This window comes from Cryptotermes secundus, unplaced genomic scaffold, assembly GCF_002891405.2.
Source record: "Cryptotermes secundus unplaced genomic scaffold, Csec_1.0 scaffold1734, whole genome shotgun sequence".
NCBI lineage: Eukaryota > Metazoa > Arthropoda > Insecta > Blattodea > Kalotermitidae > Cryptotermes > Cryptotermes secundus.
The window spans coordinates 14,769-37,204 of NW_019727433.1; the positions used below are offsets into that span (position 1 = coordinate 14,769).

The 22,436-nt window shown below is 39.3% G+C and overlaps 1 protein-coding gene across 3 annotated transcripts in view; it reads left to right on the forward strand.

Annotated features, from left to right (window-relative positions):
* Positions 1-20,895, forward strand: part of LOC111864821 (deaminated glutathione amidase) — a 35,621-nt gene extending 14,726 nt beyond the window's left edge. For 2 of the 3 annotated variants that reach the window (XM_033751595.1, XM_023852355.2), the window contains 7 exons: positions 1,798-1,953; positions 3,312-3,512; positions 7,840-8,052; positions 9,339-9,633; positions 10,449-10,624; positions 15,550-15,695; positions 19,816-20,895. In XM_033751595.1, coding sequence (XP_033607486.1) covers positions 1,798-1,953; positions 3,312-3,512; positions 7,840-8,052; positions 9,339-9,633; positions 10,449-10,624; positions 15,550-15,690 — 1,182 coding nt within the window. In that variant the 3' untranslated portion in view covers positions 15,691-15,695; positions 19,816-20,895. Of the gene's footprint in view, positions 1-1,797; positions 1,954-3,311; positions 3,513-7,839; positions 8,053-9,338; positions 9,634-10,448; positions 10,625-15,549; positions 15,696-19,815 lie in introns of those variants that run through there. The other variant, XM_023852356.2, reaches the window with a different exon arrangement.
* The last annotated feature ends 1,541 nt before the right edge of the window (positions 20,896-22,436 follow it).

Here is a 22,436-nt window from a genome sequence, read left to right on the forward strand (position 1 = left end):
TGGCCCACTTTGTTTTTTGTTGTTCGTCGTCATGTGTCTTTGATTTTTGTTTTTGTTTTGTCTGATTTGATCTTTTGATTACGTTTGTGGCGTATCCATTACGTACATTATTAGTAATACTAATATTTGTATATTACAGATAACACCTATACAATACTAGAAACAAGAAGAAGCCGCTGCAGCACTATAGACATAGGGCGAGTAACCCTGACATTTTTAAATTTTAAAATTTAGAGAAAAAAATTTTAAAGGCTTTAAAATTAGAACCGAAGATTTTATAAGTGCTAATCAGGAAGACATATGTTTTTAAATTTTAAATGTTATAAATAAGTGCAGTGTAACAGATACGTGAGTGTATATACCTGATAATGGCCGTTTGGGACCAAAACATGTAGTGTATAAAGAAAAAGACCTATAAATATAGTTTGCACTTAGGATGGAGTTATATCATATATCGTATAAAGTGCAACAGGATGCTTAAATATAATATTCTAAAAGGAGCTTCATAATTAGTACTCTGGACTAGATATTGTTAGGGTGATCAAGTTGAGGAGGAAGACATGGGGATGGCTTAGAGTATGCATGGGAGAGAAATATCGGCTAGAGACTGGCTATCCTGAGAGGTTTCTGTGATTTTTCTCAATCCTTAAAAGCAAGTTCCAGAATAGTACTTCAATATTCATGACTACTTCCTTACATATTCTTTGCACTTCATTATTGACTGCTAATCATACCATTTAACAATATGTAACATCACACTCGGGATGAATGGGTTTTTGGACTTTGTCTGGTATTCAGAAAAACATTAAAGAACACAAAGTTTCAAAAACTGGACCTGTTTCCTTCCTCAGATGGGGGGATGGGAGACACCTACTCTTTTGGATATGTTAGAAAAAGCTAATGTCAATCACATGTCACTATAACTACACACACACGCGCGCACACAAATACCTGAGCTCAGGCTTTGTCAACAGGATATAGCAGGAAACTGTACAATAAAATGTGTGGTAATGCATGTATAGACCATATACCATTATCAAAATCTACCAATGTGTAATTTGGGCTACAAAGCAAACAGAAAAAAACTCCATGGCCTGTAGTCTGCAAGCGAACTATACCGACCGAGCGACTGCCGCTTGTTGGCAAAGTTAGTGCCAAATTAGACCATGCCATAGGTGAAGCAGTTAGTTGCTGGCTTCCCACCGTGGTGGCCCGGGTTTGATCCTGGGTCTGGTCAAGTGGGATTTGTGGTGGACAAAGTGGCGCTGCGGTGGGTTTTCTCCGAGTACTTCGGTTTCCCCTGCCAATCTTCATTCCACCAAATTCTCCATCATCATAATCACCTGGGGCAGGCTACAATAGGCCAATCAGTGGCCGCCGTGCCGAGTGGACCCAGTTGGACTCCACCCCTCCCCCCCCCACTAAGCAAATTTAAAAAAAAATTTTAGTGCCAACTTTTCCAGATAGAAGGTGTTGTGTGGTCAGTGCAATGCACACAGATTTCTAGACCGGAGCAGCTACATTTCCATTCAAGTAGTTCCTCAGTTATCCTCATGAGGCTGAGTGGACCCTGTTCCAGACCCACTACTTCTCAGAAAATCTGGTAGTGCCAGGAATCGAACCCAGACCTCTTGATCTGTAGGCAGGAACTCTGACCACTAGACCACAGAAGCTACTGACAGCATAATTAAATGTATGCTCTGGCCACTGCAACTCCTCAGGAGGCCAACTTATTGTGTACAAGACTGTGTGCAGCAGTTCTGGCAAATGTGTCTCAGAAGTTTGTTGTGCTTTCAGATGGTATTCTTACCAGAGGCATGTGATTTTATTGGTGAAAAAAGGTCACAATTTGTGGACAATGCTGAGCCTGTAAATGGAGAGACTGTCCATTCCTTTTGCCAGATGGCAGAACAAAATAAGGTCTGGTTGTCTTTGGGAGGAATACTTGAAAAGGTAGGCCTGTAATAGAACTACTGTTCTGTATATTCTTCTGCAACTTCTGAGCAGCCTTTCTTTAAACCCTTAAATTTATTTGTATTTTAAAACCCTTGAAGAATTCTTTAAATGACATCCTGCCTGGCCTTAAACTGCACTTAAAAGGCAGCAAATCCCTCCTGTTGCAGTGTTATCCTAGTTTTACATCTTCTGTTCTGTATATCAATAAATAAAATTCTGTGGTTTAAGAGAGACATAGAAGTACATAAGGTTGTCATCTGTTGATAACAAGGGAAACTGTTAGTGGACTTTATAAGCATTTTTCAAAATGTCTCAGACATCTAAGGTTGTTTGGACAGGTGGACAACCATGTCTAGTGTTAGTGGACAGTGGGTTAACATAAGGTACTGATAGCTAGAGGACAAGTGACTGAGTATGTGAACGAATGTAGCACTTGGGAAATGCAAAGACTCACAATTCTTGTGTTGTTTGGTCCCCAACATGTGGAGGACTTTCATGTTTGTAGCAGTCATGGATGGGACAGACAAGCAACAGTGGGAGAAGTAAATACCTGTGCTTTACCCAGCATTGCAGTCTCAGCCCTTGCCAAAAATAAATTTATGTTTAGGTAGCATGCACATGCTTGTGTGTGTTCATACGTGCACGTGTGCCTGCACAGGCACGCAACAGAAGACAAAACACACACAGCAAAACTGCAATTTAATGTGTAGGAAATTGGATTAATGGAAGGTTATATGTAGAACTTGTAGCTAGACCTGAAAATTGCTTATTTTGAAGGTTCTGACCATGTGCTGCATTTGAGAGCATTCATATGACTGTGTTAATTCAGTGGAAGATTAAAAAGTATACATGGGAAGCAATGGAGTGTTTGGAGCTACTGTGGACATAATATGTGTCAATCAAATGTATGAAATGCCCATCAATCTTTACTCTGTGTCTGAGGGTTGACTCACTCATCCATTGACTGTTGTATCTGGCCAGGTTGTGACTCAGTGAAATGTCTCTCTTTTCTTTAATGATGAACTAGAAAGCAGCCATTGTAATGGTTTCTTGCCAGTTGAAGAAAGCAAGATATTAGGTATTTCTGACAAAGATTGTATTTATACAAAACCTTTGTAAAAAATATTTCCCATAAATGATGGCACCAGTTAGTGCATGCTGTTATTTTGGTACTCTAGTGTAAATGTGGCTGCCCTTTCCAAACTTTCAGGTTACTCTAGTTAGGTATATTTGATGAAGATTGTTTCTGAGAGTTTTGTGTTATAATATCAGCAGACATTATGCTAGCCTGTACATAGAGCATCATGGAACCACTGGATTTAGAACACTATCATTGTCACAGAGCTTTGTTCCAGGCGGACAGTGAGAAAGTTAGAAACTCCCATATTGTCATCAACAGTGAAGGAGACATTGTTTCTGTGTATCACAAGATTCACATGTTTGATGTTGACATACCAGAGAAAAACACTAGGATCATGGAATCAGATTATGTTCTTCCTGGTGAGAGAATTGTTGCACCAGCGGAGACACCTGTTGGGAAAGTGGGTCTTGCAATTGTATCCTTTAGTTGCAGGGTCATCACATTTGTAGAATTGTCATGTGTGTTTTATGCAAACCTCCATTTTTTAAAGTTGTGTTTATGTTTATAAGATTTAAATACTTACTGAGTTTGGCGTTTGTGGTGGTCCAGTGTTCATCTTGAGTGTGCTCTTGGGTCTTTGGACCATGCAGATTGGCAGTGTTGCCAACATTTTAGCAGTACATGCTTCCTCTTTCTGCAGGGTGGAATATGTCGATTTGGTCCAGCAGACCCATGGAGGAAAGGTGGGAGCTGGTGACCGAAACCTATATATATACACAATCACTGACTCAGCTGCTCACTTTGACCTAAATAAGGAGGCAGCGTATACCTCCAAAACATCACAATGCTGCCCACATTTGCACGATACAAAGACCCAACAGTAGAATCAGTATCAATATATAAGTACCATAGGTTATTTCAAAAGTCATGGCAATTAATTTTTTTGGGGGGAAACACATTGCAGTGAAGAAAGTTCAGAATATACTTATGAAAGGGCACGATATACCCCTCCGATTGGCTTAGTCAGATCAGGTAGATGTGAAGGGGTGTAGGTATAGTAGGCAAGAAAAATTGTACATTATGGAATGACTGTTTTTTTCTTCATTATTTAATTCTCGAAGAATTCAGTTGTGATTAAGAAATAAAAAATTCAATGTTTCATGTTTCATTGATGGAAATTATCCGATTCAAGAACTTGTCTCCTTCAATTTCATATCGTGTCAGGTTCACACAACTTTCTTCATAACATGTCCACTTTTGAACCTCGTTTAATTCGTGTGGCACCCACTTCGCTTCAATCTTGCGCATGTGTAGGTCTTTTCATAAAATTCGATGCACAGTTGCCTGGTCAATCCCTGTATGTATAAGTCCTTCAGAGACCAGTGCCTATCTTCCTCCATGCACTGGGTGACCACGGCATGAGAAACCTAGGTACGAACAAACACAGGGCGTCCACTACATTGCAAGTTGGCACTTGCTTCCCTTACACGTTGGAATTCTTCTGTCCACTTGCAACAGTTCTGTATGGTAGAGCACAATCACCCAGAGCTTCCACAAGCTCTGAGTGACATTCAGTCGCATTTCTGCCATGAAACACTGCTATTATCACGTAACAACGCTGTTGCAGCCAGCTAATGTTCATTCTCAACAAAGGTTATGATCACACTGACTTCGCGCTGGACTTGCTTCATTATCCTTGGACTTCCGCATCAACTAGCGGCATCATTAGAAATCAGACATTGCTGTCTCTCAGTGGCAAATTTGGAAATTCTGGTTGGAGCTTTCAAAATTTTGGAAAAATTATGTTGCCATGTCTTTGAAGTAACCCATGTATATACACAATCACTGACTCAGCTGCTCACTTTGACCCTAAATAAGGAGGCAGCATATACTTCCAAAACATCACAATGCTGCCCACATTTGCACAGTAGAATCAGTATCAAGATCTAAGTACCGTACTTGCCTGTCCCTTGTCCTGCTCTGCATGAACGTTTTCTTGTGCTAAACCACTGAACGTGGGTGGATGATGCAGTCTGCATATCTGAGGCTCAGAACATCTCATAAACCTTCGTGTTAATGTATTCCAGATACAGTTCCCTTAGATTCAGTCATGAATTCACAATATTGAATTGAGATTTGATGTTCTGGCAGTGGAGAATACTAAGACTTTGGTCTCTGGAATGTGGTGCCATGTTGTCTGGTTCATGGTTACAAATGATCTGAAGGAATATGCCTGCCCATTTTTAACCCTGAAGATGGGGGCAGTATTTTCCTCCAGAATATTGGTATCCATATGCCATTATTATTATTATTATTATTATTATTATTATTATTGGAGGGGGTGGGTTTCCCCATGCACCACGACCAGTGGTCTATTGTACGTCCCCCTGTGATATTCTACCCGTCTCTATACCCTACTGATACTGGTGCATGCCATCAGTCCCGACTCAGCCAGCGAGTTCGGCCTCTACTGGCTCAGCGGTATCTAGATGCTTCCCCCATCTACCAGAGGCGTTAGAGACTATTGTTGGGTGGGAAATGTCCTTAATAATTTGGCTCAGAGGCCTCCTTGAGGCATGAGGTTCTTTTACGTGCTGTAAAGCTACGACACGGGACCCACGGCTTAAAGTCCCTCCCAGAGGACTTGTTCCCTGAAATTTTCCGCCCTTAAAATTCCACGACCCCCGCTGGGTTTGAACCTGCGTACCTTGAGTCATGAGATGGGAACGTTACCCCTATACTACGGAGGCCGCTATCCATATGCCATACTACATGACATCATGAAAGACAGATGGTTAAGCAGTAATGCCTTAAGACTCATTCTGGAGGTCTTAAGTTCAAATCCAAGCTGGAACACTGACTTTTCTGACTGAGGATTTCATGGTTTTCCTGAGTCTTTGCAGGTAAATGCTGTAGCACCTCAGATAGGCCATAGCTGCTTCCTTCCAATTCGTTTCCAATTTGTCAATATTCATCAATCATTCTAGCATTCCATGCTTAAGTTCTATGTCTGTGAGGGTGTATCAATATCAAATAATGACACAGATCGTTATATCATTAGTGAATTACTTCATTACATTTTCAAACCAGAACACCAGAGATCTTGTTGAATACATATGACATTTCTTCTATAATGTAGCCAACTCAAGTTATGATGGACCCTCAAATATGTTTTAAAGAAAGTTTAGTCCAGATGTTGAGACTATTGTAAAATAAACCAGGCAAATAACTTATATAGTAAGGGTTATATTGGACTGATGTGCACCATAGAATTTACTTCAGAACTTGTAATCTGGACCCTCTGTTACCAAATTCCACACTTTGTTAACAGTTTGAGGACCGGTCGCATGATACCACGATTTTAGGACACGTTAGGTTGTAACACACTATACCTTGCTCTGGCGCCACCCAAGTTGCACGCAGCTGCGTAATAAAACTCTGGAATGTTTGCTTACTTGTCAGTAACTTGACCTCGCTGTTTTCTTAACCCACTATAAAGGAAAATGCTTTGCCTTTGTATGTATCAGCCAGTAGTTAGTGGTGGCATATGAATCAAGGACAAATTCTTATCCGATGAGCTAGCTGACTTGCCTTGTGAGACGTGTAGTCATGGTGATTCAGAGCATGCCAGTAACAGGGGAGAACAAAGAATTGTGGCCACAGATGGTAAAAATGACAGTGGCGCCGACAATAATGCGGGTAATAACATTGTGGGGACAGTAAAAAATCTATAAAAATCACAAAAATCTAAACCCTGATTCAAAATTGAAATACAAAGCATTTCTGGTGAATGTGGCAAAGGCCTGGGCTACAGACCAGATGATGGTGGCAGAACCAGAGTCAGACACAGACTTAGTGCAAACAGGCCTATCAACTCCTGCCCCACACAGGCCTCATGTGGATCCCCCAGGGTGACTCTTGGGTGATATGCGGAAATATACCCTTGTGAAAATTGTGAAGAGTGAACATTCCAAGGGGAAGCATCCTTCTAGGTAATGCCATGTTTGCACAGTTCACAAAAAAGGAGTATGTCTACATTTGCAAGTTCTGTGTAATGCCACTTCACAAAGGGGAATATTTCCAGAAATATCACACCCTCAAGCACAACTATGAGCATTGGTAAGTGTTCTCCAAAAATTTTAGTTCATAAAATTAATTAGGAGATTTTATATTAATTTTTAAAGTGAACAGTGCACAAGTTAGGATAGTATGTTTAATAATGGCGGCCCCAGGGTGATTTAAATATTTAAATCCCTGGTCTGCAATGAGTTAAGTAGTCTTGGTAAGTATGCATGTGGATGAGTAAACAAATATAAAATTGTTCTTGCTCGTGTCATGTGTGACTTATTCTTTAACCCTGAAGATGAAGGTGACATTTTCCTCTGAAATATCAGTTGACTTTCAACAGACTACATATAATTGTACCTCAGAAGATAGAACCCTTCATAACCATCACTGTGAGAACCTCAAATCCTAAATGTGAAATCCTTGTGCATTCTTGTTTTGCAAAGAATGGGTGTGATTCACACATATTTTGACAAGCTGTATGTGGTTGGTTATTTAAAGATGCTATCACTATTGAGAGTATGTAGATTCTCAAATAAAATGTTTCATGAATGTTGAATATTTGGTGCCATGAGAATTGAGAGAGGAAACTGAATGACTTAGAGAAAACCTGCTCTAGTCCCACTTTATCCACCAGAAATCCCACATGACCTAACTTCAGATATTTGAGTGTGTATATTTTCCCACTGGCTTTGTGAATAAAATTATTTCTGCATTTTCTTTGACTCACTAATTAGTGCTATGATATGCGATTCCCAGAGTTGAGCCTCACTCTAGCCAAGATGGGTGCTGACATATTGACGTTCCCATCAGCTTTCACATTCGCAACTGGAGCAGTGCACTGGGAAACACTGCTCCGAGCTCGTGCCATAGAGAGCCAGTGTTATGTCATTGCAGCAGCTCAGACTGGTACCCACAACAGTAAGCGGTCTTCATGGGGACATGCAATGGTTGGTAATGGTCAGTCTGAACTTACAGAAAATTTTTAATGGTGATGGCAGAATATCTGTTATGGGTTTTAAACAGTCTACCATATGTGTGTGTATTTAAGCATCTGAAGTTCTAATTTGGACTCAGTGTCGCTTTGAAATTTTCTGTTGCTGTCCTAACAAGGACTCTGATCACCTTTTGAATTTCCTTTTTCAGTCCTAATCTTAAGGAGATAAGGTCTTGGTGTTTCCCATTCTGATCCTAATGTAGACACAATCCAGAAATACATAGGCAGTTGTTTCTTGATTAATTAAAAATACAGTGGTGCCATAACCTTTTTGCAAAAATAATGATCTGAAGGAACCACTTGGGACAAAATACTGGACATGGTTAATAAGAATGGAAAATAACTAAATAAGCAAATTAATTTTCTGGACATAGAATCATATAAAGTTCATGACCACTGGTACAAAATCATGCCTCTACTATGGCTGATTAGGCGCAAGTTAAGTCCTATTTACAACATCACAATCTGTTTCACAAATATAAATTTTATTATCATCATTCCATCTTCTTATGCTCCCAAATGGTCACTTTCCAAGAAGTATCAGGCAGGTTGTAATGTAACACTTTATGTATATCTGTGGGGTATTGTATTTTAATCTCAAGTAGGTTAGTTGCAGTCCTGATATTTTCATGGTTTTCCTCATTCTCACCAGCCAAAGGCCAGGGCAATGCCTTGAAAGAGGTATGACTCTTCTTTGTTACTAATGAGCTCATATTTTTTGACACTGCATTACAATGGCAGTTGATACAGAAAAGTTAAATATATAAAGAATTGAAAATCCAACAGGTATATTTCTTTTATCCTTGGTAATGTCCATATCACTGTATCTTCAGTTGAATGAATTACTGTAGCAATCCTAGAATCATAAATATCACAACATTTTTTATTTTCTCTCATCTCCAAAAAATTAATTTTTATAATAAACTTGTGATTGTTACATAATATTGAGTGCTGTCTAAGGTGTTATAAATTGAAAATTTGAAGATGTAAACATGGATGTGAGGATAATATTAAAATGGCTCTTAAAAGTAATTGAATAGAAAGTTGTGGACTGGATTCACCTGACTGAGGACAGAGTCCAGTGGCTCCTGTGAATGCGGTGATGAACCTTAGGGTGCCCTGGAAAACAGGAAATTTCTTTAGTAACTGAGAGAAAGAGTACTTTGCTTCTTGAAGTCAGTTATTTAGGGACTTTTAAAGCAAATTCTCATAACATTGTGTATTGTTTGTGGAATTCAGGTTGTGGATCCATGGGGAACTGTCATAGCTCAATGTTCTGAAGGCACCAATGTTGCCATAGCCGAAATAGACTTATCATATGTGCAGAAAGTGCGATCATCAATGCCAGTGTGGCAACACCGACGAAGTGATTTGTATGCAGATATGTCACCGTTGAAAACAGCTGTGAAGTCAGATGAAATTGATGACAGTGCTGTATACAGATTTGGTTCAACAACAGTGCATGGAAGCACTGTATTCTATAAAACAAACAAAACTCTGGCTTTCACAAACAAGAGGTGTGCAGTTCCTGGGCGTATCCTTTCTTTAGCATGATGATTCTTTTTTAGACTATTAGTAAACAGATTTTATATTCAGTTCAGTTGACATGCTAATTGCGAAGGGCTGGTCTTCTTATTTCTCTTTTTTTTTAACATTTCATTTTATACTTGTTGATGGAGAGAAAGTTTCCAATGTCTTCTGTCTTCCTCTTCCATTTCTTGCCGTCTCTTTTCTCTCCTCTTAATGTCGTCCAGTTTCTGCCACAGTTGTACTTTTTTGTGGTTTATTTTATGGCACTGTAGGTATCTCAGACTATGGCCCTGAATGGTATGATTAATAAATTAGAAAGGATGTGGAAGGAGATGGTCATCGCCTAATTGAGGTGTTTTCCTGGCATTTGCCTCAGTCACAGTAAGCAGTGTCCTAACCAAGATTTGAACTGTGTGCCTCCAGATACAAGTTTAGGGCATTACCGCTAGATTGATCTTGGTCAAAACCGTTTTGTTCTGCATGCCATCCTACCTCTAACTAGGCCATGACTGCTTCCTTACATTTCCTTTTCAACTTGCTATTCATTTATCAAAGAACAATTTGACACTATGGCCCAAGCTACTGCGTGAGTTGTTGAGTATACCATAAATTACTAATAAAGGAAGAGATGCTGGCTCTTAGGCAGACTGTACAGTTGTTTTCCTACTACCAGTAATTTGTTAGTTGTCCAGTCTGTACCCATAATCAATTGATAAAGCATGTGTTCTGGTATTTGAATTTCTTTTAACAGATGCATTTCCTTCATTTTTCTGAATAAAACCATAGAACATATAGTATATTCCATAACACAAATTCCAGATGTGCTGGTGATGCCAATCCGCTGTGTACAAACACTGAAAGATTTGGAAAATGATGAAAAGGAGGACCTTTTCATGGTTCTGAAGAAAGTGAACGAAGTGGTCCGAACTGTTAGTAAGTCATCAGGTGTTACCACTGGTATTCAAACTGGAACATCTGCTGGCCAGACTGTTAAGGTAAGGGAATGCATGGAGTCTATGTTTTTATCAAGGAAATGGACAGAAAGAATTTGTAAGACATCTCAAATCTTAATCCCATAAGTATGAAATCTTACCCAGCAATATGAAGTTTTAAAATGTTATGCTGATTTATTCTCTTATCAGACTTGCTTCTTGTAATTAGCTAGCTACACAGAGAAGGTCAATTATAAGAAGTAACATTGATAATATGCACCACAGACATGAGTCCAGTCAATATCTGTTCCCTTACAATTAGTGAATGTCCTGACAAAAGAATTCATAAACAAGAAAGAAGTACATAAAAGAAACAAGGCACAAACAATAACTCGTAATAACTATTATATACTGATGTCATTTATTTAAAATTAATATTTTATCTTCTACCAGAAAGCTGCTTGAAGTTTCAATGAAAACATGTCAAAAACAAGCTTAATTAGCAATGCTTAATCTCAGTGACTTGAAGTGTCCTGTAAAGACAGCTGTTGTTACACGAATATACTAGATGAAATAACAGTATGCATTAAGATGTTCTGCTGTCTGTAAATGTTTCAACGAAGGTTGCCAATGGAAAACAAATTTCCTAAATAAATACCACCCATTCTTCTGCAACCTGTAATACAGCATGATAATTTCCGTCCATGACACAACAGAGTCATGGTTCTTTTGGTTATAACTTGATGAGTTACGACAGCCAGTGTTTGAGTGATTTGGCCCTTAGATACAAACTGAATACTAACAGACACTTTACAATTGCATTTGCTTCCATATTACCATCATACCCCATTTTCTTATCATGTACATTTTGCAACTCATTATGTGACCACACTTTATTCTGGATGATCTCAAATGCAACAAATTCATGGAACATTGAAAACAGAAAAAGAAAAAAAATTAGGGGAGAAACAGACACACAGATAGCAAGGTGATAAAACCACCTAACCAAAGTTAAGGGAGATACACAGACAGGAAGGTGATGTGATAAACCTAAAAAGTTAGGGGGGCACACACCAACAGATGGACAAACACAGATGGTTAGACATACAGCAAGGTGATCTCATAAGTGTCCTTTTATTTTTTTCAAAATAAGGAAAGCAGACTAAAAAAAACAAATCCCATCTCTAGCTATGGTATCCACAGAAAACCCTTTCACTGGATACACTCATGTATATTAATCCATGCTGCCACTGGAATGCATAAAAAGCAACAAAAAACAAACTCCATGGCTTGTAGTTTGCAAGCGAACTATACCAACTGAGCGACTGCCGCTTGTTGGCGAAGTTAGTGCCAACTTTAATCAGCAATGGAAATATGTTTTTAGCAATGCCAACCAAAATGTAGGCACTCACTCCCTTACAGAAACAACTGAAGGGCAAGCCTGAGTCTTTTATTATACAGTGAAACCTCACTGATCCAGGATTATTATTAGGATAACGTTTTCTTTTGCACATTATGAACTTGATAACATTGCCTAGATCACCAAGTGTAATAAAATAACAATGCAGAAGGGGAACACAAACCGAAATAATTAAATTTTTTTAAACATGATAACAATAATAATAAGTATGTAGTCTACATAAAATGTTTTTAAGACTGATTTCAAAACTTTTTACATTTTATGGCAAGTAAACTTATTCTATGATATGCAATCTAAGTTTAAAAATAAAGGTGTATTCCTGGAAACAGCTTCTTACAGTGGAGATTCTTCAGTTTCATGCTCTCATGCATGAACTATCAACTCCCAAGTTCAAGTCCAAGTCACATTGCGACTGACGGTCAGTCAGTCAGTCAGTAAGGGCTCATGACGAGATATTTATTACCTTTAACAGTTACAATCTTGTTTTTGTGGGGCGCCCTCTCTGACAAGATGACGGGTCTGCCTTTTGTACGTGCTGCTGGCCCTTGCCAGTGCAGTCTTTCTAGGGCCTGAGTCCCTTGGGACTCGAGACCATATTTTACTGTCTCAGATTTGAGACTTCCCTTTTCATCGCCTCTTACGACTCGCAGGGTCATGGTGGAGGTGCACCCTCCAGGGGGTGTATCCTACGCCAGCTAGCTGGGAGACGGGTGTTCTCTCTTGTCTATAGTTTGAACTCCCTACTAAGTTACAAGGAATTCCACAGGAAGTAACAGAAACTGATTGAACATTTATTAAATAAGAAACAACTCAGAAAAAAAAGCAAACAATGAATGAGCACAGGAGACTAGAATATTTCAGATTACCAAGAAACGGCTTGTCAAACTCAATCTAGAAAATCAGCACAGATAATTACCTTTACATTGCAACGGGACAGCCATGTTACGGCACAACTTAAAAACGCTGCTCAGAAAATCCATATGAACAATTACTTCTACAGTTGCATAAAGAATAAACAATAAACCACACACGTGGCTTGGATATCTCTGATTACACATGAACAGCCATATCATGGAACATACTCGTAATTCAACTAGGAAAATCAGTTCAGACAATTACATTACATTTCCAGAAGGGAACACGTAAGGTTCAACTCAAACAAAAATCAGTCACGCTAATACCAATACTTCTCCACACTGGGAACAGGCAGCAATGCAATACCATGATAATTCCACCTTCAGTATTTCAAGAAACTTACAATGCTTACACTGGCTTACCTGGAGAAGGCCCTCCCTGCCTGGAGTCTACCGGCCAAACCATCCCAAATAATTTATTACAGTGCTGACCGAAAGGGAATTTAGTTGCGGAAGAACACGTCCACACTCAGCGACGTCCAGGCAGGAAGAGAGCGACTTCAGTCGAACGGGCAAGGACATAGGGTGCAGGGATGACGTAGGCACGCCACGGATTACCGAGCAAAAAAAAAATGAAGAAGAGTGGGCGGAGAACAGTGCAAGCCGCTGCTGCCATCATTCGAAGAGGGCACCTCTTGCAGTGAGCCGAAGAGATCGGCTCAGAGGTATTTGGCCCCGCCTCCACATGGGGTTCGAATTGTCAACTGACCTTATCCCTTGCTTATAACATCTCAGCATGGACCACATAGTAAACACCTGTTCTATTGTTGCGTGTATATTGCAGGCATTACCTAGCAACGGCCACTATTGAGTCACCACTTAGCAATGGGAATGTGTTTACTGAGCTGTTGTCTGGAAATGGGTATGGTATATCTGCCTGTCTTGCAGTCATTGCATAGCAATGGCCCTACATGCCACAATATATTTGTATCCATGAACAGTTTTTGAAATCTAACAAAATTTAATACAGGTGCTTTAAGAAAATGTAGCTGTGGCTAGCGAAATATTTTGTGAAATTTTTGTTGACTATAGAGGAACATTGTATAGCTTATTGTAGATGCAGAGAGATTGTAAAGCTATTTAGGTTCCTGCTATCACTGTACACTCTGGTAGGGACTTGCATCAACCTGCAACACTCCACTTTTCATGACTGCTGTGAACATCTTATAGTGGACTGTAGGTGCAGAGAGGCTGTAAAACTGTCTTGTTCTTCTAAAGAGTTGTGACAATGGTGTATAACACTCAGAATCACTGGGTTTTCTTGTTTTCTAGTTTCTAGAATATCAGACAATGGATGAAGTCCAAAAATCCAGTGATTCTGAGTGTATTGTTCTTGTGAACACAGTATTGAACCCTTGGGTTTCATTAGAGGCAAGGAATTTCTTAACCAGCTGAGTGACTTAACTTCTCATAAAGTACTCTGTTCCATAAGCCAAGTACAGGGTGTTCAATCATCGAGGAAGCTGGGGGATCAGCGTGAGTCGGATACAGCATTTCTCAAAGATTGCTGTTGTAACTGCCGATAGTGAGTGAGTCATTAGCACTGATAAATGCGCTCTCTCTCTAGCGTAGAGTGGATGTATTGTTTCTCTGCAACTACTGTGCCCTTCCCCGCTAGCGAGAGTGCAGTCATGTCGCTGATTCCCTCACATCAGTTTCTGTACATGCACACATTCAAAGGAATACTGTAAAAAGATAACATACTGTGCTTTATAACAGGTGTTGGAAGTGACCCCCTTCTGCTTGCAAACATGCCTCGCATCACATAAATAAATTATGCTAGACTTTCTGAAGTTTGTCCATGGCAGTTAAACTAATTACGCGTGTAAAATCCTCACGCTATACAGCAAGTGCCATTACATAGTGAAAAGGTGGGGGTGTGGTGTGCTGTAAGTCTGCGGTGAATCATTGGCCCCATTATTTTTTCCACAAAACCATGAACTCTGACTGCTACATTAATGATATACTGAATCTGTTCTTGAAGCAGCTGAATGCTGAAGAAAGACAGTATGGGTATTTTCAGCAAGATAATGCTACAGCACATATGGCTAATGCAACCATGGTTGCAATATGGGAAGTGTTTGAGGACAGAATAATCAGCAGGGGACTGTGGCCTCCCAGATCTCAGTTTTTGCGATTTTTATCTTTGGGGAAACCTAAAGGGAAAAGTCTACAAGAATAATCCTTGCACCACTGAAGCTCTGCAGAATGAAATAACATGCATAATTACATCAATTGCTGTGGGCCAACTTCAGAAAGTGTCACAGAATTTATTTATGCGATGTGAGGCATGTTTGTAAGCAGAAGGGGTCACTTTCAGCACCTGATATAAAGCATGGTACATTTATGTTATCTTTTTACAGTATTCTTATAAATGTGTGCATGTACAAAAACTGATGTGAGGGAATCAGCGACATGACTGCACTCTTGCCAGCGGGGAAGGGCACAGTAGTCACGGAGAAACGATCCATCTGCTCTACACTAGTGAGAGTGCATTTATCAGTGCTGAGGACTCATTCTGCCATCGGCAGTTACAGAAGCAATCTGTGAGAAATGTTGTATCTGACCCACGCTGCTCCCCCAGTTTCCTTGATGGTCAAATGCACTGTATTATGTTTGTTGCAGCTGATCCATCACTTCTTTTGTTTTTGCAGCACCTCCATGTCCATGTGTTGCCTAGAAAGTCAGAAGTTGTGGGTGATGATAATGTCATGCTTGATGCTCTTCATGATAGGCAAGAGAGGTCACTAGCTGAAATGTCTGAAGAAGCTTCTATGTTGAGACCATTCTTTTAAGTGAGGTGAGTCAGATCTTGTTGAATGATACAAATGATTATCCCTTCACATTGAACACCACTGTGCTTAGTGAAGCATTCTTATCATTAAAAAAATTTGAGTCAAGTGACACTTATTTTAACATTGTAGGCAATGTTTTATGAATAGATTAGAAGTCAGTCAGTTAGTTGTGGGAGTGGGGTGAGACTGAGTCCCTTGAGGTACTGTGGCCTCAAATGGGACTACTGTAGCAGTCTCTGTTGAGTTAGTTGCAGGAATGGGGTGAGACAGTCCGTTGGTACTGTGGCCTCAAATGTAACTACTGTACTAGCCCCTGATGAGTTAGATGTAGGAGTGGGGGGAGACTGAGTCCCTTGAGGTACTGTGGCCTCAAATGGGACTACTGTAGCAGTCCCTGATGAGTTAGTTGCAGGAATGAGGTGAGACAGTCCATTGATACTGTGGCCTCAAATGGGACTATTGTATGAACTCCATATGATAGTGAGTAAGGAGCAATGATGGAATGATTACTGGCAGGGGAAAATCAGAGTGCTAAGACAGAAACTGCCACACTGCCACTTTGTCCATCATCACAAATTCCACATGAACTGCCCTCAGACTGAGTCCATGCCTTTATGGCGAGAAGCTTGCAACCAAGCACTGGAACTATGGCATGGCCAATAGATAAGTAAACAAATGTCTATGTGTAAAACATTTTAATTCAGATGTATGTCAACCATTGCAAGTACATCTCTGTTATGTGTTAAAAGACTCCAGAACTTTTTAGCATGCAGATTCACCAAGAGTACTGCATCACAATCCATTACACTCTAAAATGCGTTAAGAAAATACAGTGGAACCTCGCTTAATGAGCACCTCTCATAACGAGTAATTCGCATAACGAGCAAAACAAACTGTAAAAAAATGACTCGCTTAACGAGCGATGTTTCGCATAACGAGTGACGAGAGGGGAAGTCCCGGATTGTGCACTTGTTACATCAGTCTGTGTTTAGCACTTGTTCTGCTAGCATCTTAGTGTTGCTTGTGATCACACATTTTTCCAAACTTGTGTTCAGACATATTATTTGTGATTTTTTTTTGTGCAAAGTTTAATAACCCTTGCAAAAATGTCCCTGAAGAAAAAGCCGCAAAAAGACAGCCGTAAGAGAATAAAAATAACCGTAGAAATGAAAAGTAAAATCATTGAAAAGCGAGAACGAGGTGTGAGCGTGGCTGATCTAGCACGCACATACAATTGGTCTACATCAACGATTTGCAGGATTTGGAGTTGCATTGTGTTTCACAGCAAGAAGTTGTGGAGGATAGTTTGTCAGAGGAGGAGGAGGTAACAGCAAAGCAACAATCTTCTGGCGCAATAAGAGAAATGCTGAAAGCATGGGAAACTGTTGCATTGTACATTGAGAAGCATCACCCTAATAAGGCAGTGGCTATGTGCGCTACAAATTTATTTAATGATAATGCTGTGTCGCATTTTCACCAAATTTTGAAGCATCGGCAAAAACAAATGTCTCTAGACAGCTTTCTAGTAAAAAAGAATTAGATATGTATCATAAATAATAAATTAATTATTTCGATTTTTTTTTTTCGTTTTCTGCAAATCAAATTCGCATTCCAGGTTGGTTCATTCCGCATAGAAGAAAAGATGATTATGATTCACGCTCCTTAACAATGTATATATAATTTTCTTTGAATAAACGTTATACAAGGTGGTTCAAATATGACCGGGACTGATTTTTTTTTTGAAACCATAATTGCCAAACACTTACTTGAACATGTCAGTCTTCAACATACTCCTCTCCAGAGTCAACACATTTTTCCCAACGTTCTGGAAGCCTGGTTGTGGTTGGCGGCGTATCCACTCCCGAACAGTCTGGATGACGGTGGCATCGTCCACAAACCGCATGCCTTGCATTTCTGATTTGAGCCTTCCGAACAGGTAGAGATCACTTGGGGTCAAATTGGGACTGTATGGTGGATGTGTCAGAAGGTTCCATTTCAATTTCCTGAGGGTTTCCATTGTTGTTTTGGCTGTATGGGGATGTGCATTGTCTTGAAGGAAGGCTACCCGCTTTCCACCTGTCTTCCGCTTGGATCGGACCTTTTCCTTCACGTCTGTTGCCAGGGAGTGTGCCATCACTTTTCCTACCAACGGCTCCTCCGCACTCCTTGGGTTTGGGAGAACTGGTATGCCGCCACTCGCATGATGACTGCTGCAACTCAGGAATGAAGTAGTGCACCCATGTTTCATCGGTGGTCACTATAGACTTCAAAAATGCATCACCTTCATCTTCAAACTACTGTAGGAGACGACTGGCAGCTTGCATGCGCAACATTTTGTTCACGTCCATCAAAGTGCGTGGTACCCACCATTCATTCACCTTGCGATAGTGCAGGTGGTATTTCACGATGTCTTCTACACTACCAACACTGATGAGCAGCATTGCTCCAAGTTCCTTGATAGTGATGCACCTATTCTCATGAATAAGTGCGTCTGCATGATCAATGTTTGGCTTGGTGATGGATGTTCACAGCTGACGATAATGTGGTTCATTCTCCACGCGCTCTCAGCCGTCTCTGAAGCACTTACACCACTCAAACACATGGGTCCGTGAGAGACACTCTTCCCCATACTGTTGTTGGAGTGTGGTGAATTTCAGCGGATGGGACGTTTTCTCCAACGAGGAATTTCATCACAATGCATTGTTCCATGCTCCGCGGTACCTTCTGTTCACTCATCACTCTAGAAACTCCCAGACAGGACTGAACAGGTTCTAACCTGAACAGGAGGGAGGGTGGAGGTTGTGGCTTCACTCTCTCAAGGTCGCACAGCTGCTGTGCAGTGCGACTTGTTTACACACAGATCAGTCCCGGTCATATTTGAACCACCTTGTACATAAAATTTTTTGAGTATTTTTTCAGCATGGAACGCATTATCGTATTTTACATTAATTTATATGGGAAAAATTGTTTCGCTTAACGAGTGTTTCGCATTACAAGTAAGATTCTGGAACGAATTATGCTTGTTAAGCGAGGTTCCACTGTAAATTATTATATACTGAAATTTTGGTTACTTAGTGTTTTATGTAACAATGGATTAATACCTACTTACATTAACGATGTTATTTTGGCTTTGGAAGTTATATAGGTGTCCATAAAAACCTTTCTGTTTTGTTAGGAGATCCAGGCATGTGAACTTTTCTTTCAAACTCTTCTTTAATTTGTCACAGAATTTGATGTGATACAACTATCACACATTCTTGTACACTCATTACTAGTGGTGTCCTTAAAAGAATAAACGTTACTCCTGTGTAAATAAATTAGATAGGAACTTATGGACAATCTGTATAACACTGTGAGATATCTATGTCACGAGCCTCCAATAACAGTTTTTATACACAGAATATAGAATACTCTAATTTGTCCGTGGGAACAGAACAAAATCACATAAACCAACGACTGATTTGATGATGTAAAACATCAATCGAAGAATTTTATTCTTGAAGAAAGCAGTCTTCTGGGATGTGGCACCATGTAGATGTGGTGTTAACCGACATTTTGGAGGAACATATCGCCTCCATCTTCAGGGTAGAAGGAAAAATAAGAAATCTGCAAGCGAAGAGACTGTGAGAACCTCCCAGAAGACTGCTTTCTTCATAGTCACCGCTGTGAAAGCTTCAAATCTTACAATTTTATTCTTGTTTTATACTATAACTTTTGTTTTACATAATCCAATTTATTGTATTTTCATGTCAAGTATTCTAATATAATTAATATTATTGTATCCAATTTTATTAATACTGCAGTTCAGTGGTGTATATATGTTAGCCAACTATTTGCCTGATGATGGCTATTAATAGCTGAAACATGTAGCAGAGCCAAAACCAGGCAATGAACTTGATATAGTTGTGTTGTGACAGTCTTAGTAAAGGTAAGGGAATGTTTATGTCCAAGAATACGTTTTTTATTAAGTTTGATTTTGCTGAGGTGATGAAAAATAGACATTAGATGTGAGAAAACATTGTAAGAAGTTATGATATAATGAGGTTCTTGCTGTTGTGGGTAAGAAAAATGTTCTGCAAATTTATTCAGAGTTTCATGAATTTCTTTTGTTCTATCTGCACCCAGTTTCTGGTCGTGATGGAAAATCTGGAGCAGCAGCAGCAAAAGAAGAACAGAAGACTCTTTTGCTGTAGATATCTTGAAACAGTTGTGCTGTGAGATAACCTGCCTGTGGTAGTCAGATGTAAATTCTGATACAGTATGCTGTTCACAGGTCAGAAATGGTTCCTAGGTCATAAGAAGGGAGTGAAGATTAGCAGTTTAGTTACCATACCAGCTCATGAACAACATATGTGGGTCAGTAAAAAGAGTTAAAAAAAGAGACAAAACATGCATAGAATTTTATAAAGCTGGCCATCCCAATATTATTGCATAGCATGAAGTGTGGAGGTACCAGAGGAACAGCCACAAACAGCAAAGCCAAATTTTGTGATGCAGTGTTCATTAGAGGGTTGAATTATGAATACAAGGAACTGAACATATTTAGTTTAAATAATAAAATTGGGGAACAACAAGACGTTCTGGGAAGAACTAATTGCCTACTTTCCTTTGATACGACATGGACTGCATAGAAAATGACACTTCTAACAGTTCTTCATAGCCACGGGAATGTCTTTACTGAGTTGCCACCAAGCAATGGTAGGGGGATATACACACACACACACACTCCTCTGATAAAAGCATGTACTCCATAGGAAGTGACACATCAAACAATTCTTCTGTTGTGTGTATTCATTTCCATGGGAACTTGTTTACTGATCAATTGCCTAGGACTAAAAGGAGAGATACCAAGCTGTTGCCTTGCGACAATAGGGGGGAAACATATACAGACACACAGACTGATGGGAGGGATTTATAAAGTATTCCATTGAGGTGGGCTCAGGTAGCATGATGATATTGTGCCGCACACCTTGCAACCAAATTATTACTATAAATTCGGGGATGAGGCACCCAAATTTCTTATTCTTATCCCAATGCTGTCATCAGTTTTGTCATGGCACACAATTGTGACACCCAAATTCTTATTATATCCCATGCAGCCACCATCAAAGTTTAGAATATCCCACCTAATTGCTACCAGTTAAAACATCTGTGGATAGCTCCTACTCTGCCCAATGACGTAACTATTACGAATAGCCCAATAAACACTGAATATGGGAAAACAAGAACAAATATAATAAAATCAACAAGTACATATATACAACCATAAAATTTACACAACACACTATTACATTCTTGGTTATTACCTCTTAAATCCATTAACCAAATTGTTTTAAATGTACATAGTACAAACCAAATTTTCTATTCCAACATTCAGACAGTAAATCAACTTATATCTCATAACATTTACTTGCCAAACAAATTCTGTATCCTAATGACCAATTTAGAAGTAAAACCTTATATATTGTAACAAACATTTAATAAATCAAGTATTACATCCTAACAGTCAATCAGTGGATCAAATTTCATACTCTGCAACTAAAGTTCATATCCTGACAATTAATCATGTAACCAACTTTTATATTTCAACAAGTCATTAGCAAACCAAATGTTACATCCTAACACTTAATTACTGAACCAAATGTTTATATCTTAGCCATCAGTCCATAAATAAAAATTTATGTAATCCAATAATTAATCAGAATTTACATTTCAACAATTTATATGCTAAATTCTTTTGACAAATTTTACCCTAACAGTTAATTAAGAAACCAGAACTATATATTAACAAATAATCAGTGGACTGAACACAGGCAAGTACTCACGTTTACGAAAGAGGGTGAAAATGAAGACGTCTGACTCCATTGCATCTCCTTCCTACCACACGACTGTTCTGAGCGACTCCTAAAGTCAAAGTGCTAGCAGCTTCTCCTGTCTGAGCCCCTAAAATTCAACATCATGAAGATTCTGCTCACTCAAAATCCTAAAAGCGGCAGAGTCCTCCTGGCCTATAATCTGTTACATGAAGGCGAGAGTTGCCTCTGTGTCGTTCACCTGATTTGTCAGCAACTTCTGTAAACTATACAACTGAAGCCGGATGCTTAAGGAATGTGCTACGTCTAAAGGTGATCTCAACTCTGGTTTCTGGCTGGCCAACCTGTGGTTCACCTAACGTATTTCAATTTTTAAATTTTTAATAAATTTCTAGCAAACTAAACACAATATTACCCCTTCGTTAAATAAAATCATACCCATTAATAACCTGGGGCACAATGATATACATACCAAGTTTCATAAAGATTGTTTCAGGCATTCAAAAGTTGACAGGGGAGGATTGACAGACACAGACAGGATGGAGATCACATAAGCCTACTTTAGGAAAGTATGCAAATAAAAGTAACTGGACACTCCATGTGCCAATAATGGAACCTAACCACATAACCCAGAAAAATAATGAATTATTTACATAGAGGAACTACGAAGGGGTACCCAAAAGAAACCGAACTTATTTTTTTTTAAACTTATTTATTCAAATTTTAAGCACAAACCTTCAATCCTCTTCAAAGTACTCTCCACTTACACTAATACACTTGTCTAGTCTTTTATTCCATTTTTCAAAACATTGTCTAAATTCATCTTTTGAGATGCTTGACAGCACCTCCGTCGTTTTTTCTTTCACCCCAGCAACATCAGCAAAACACTTTCCTTTCATGTCTCTTTTCATTCGAGGAAACAAAAAAAAAGTT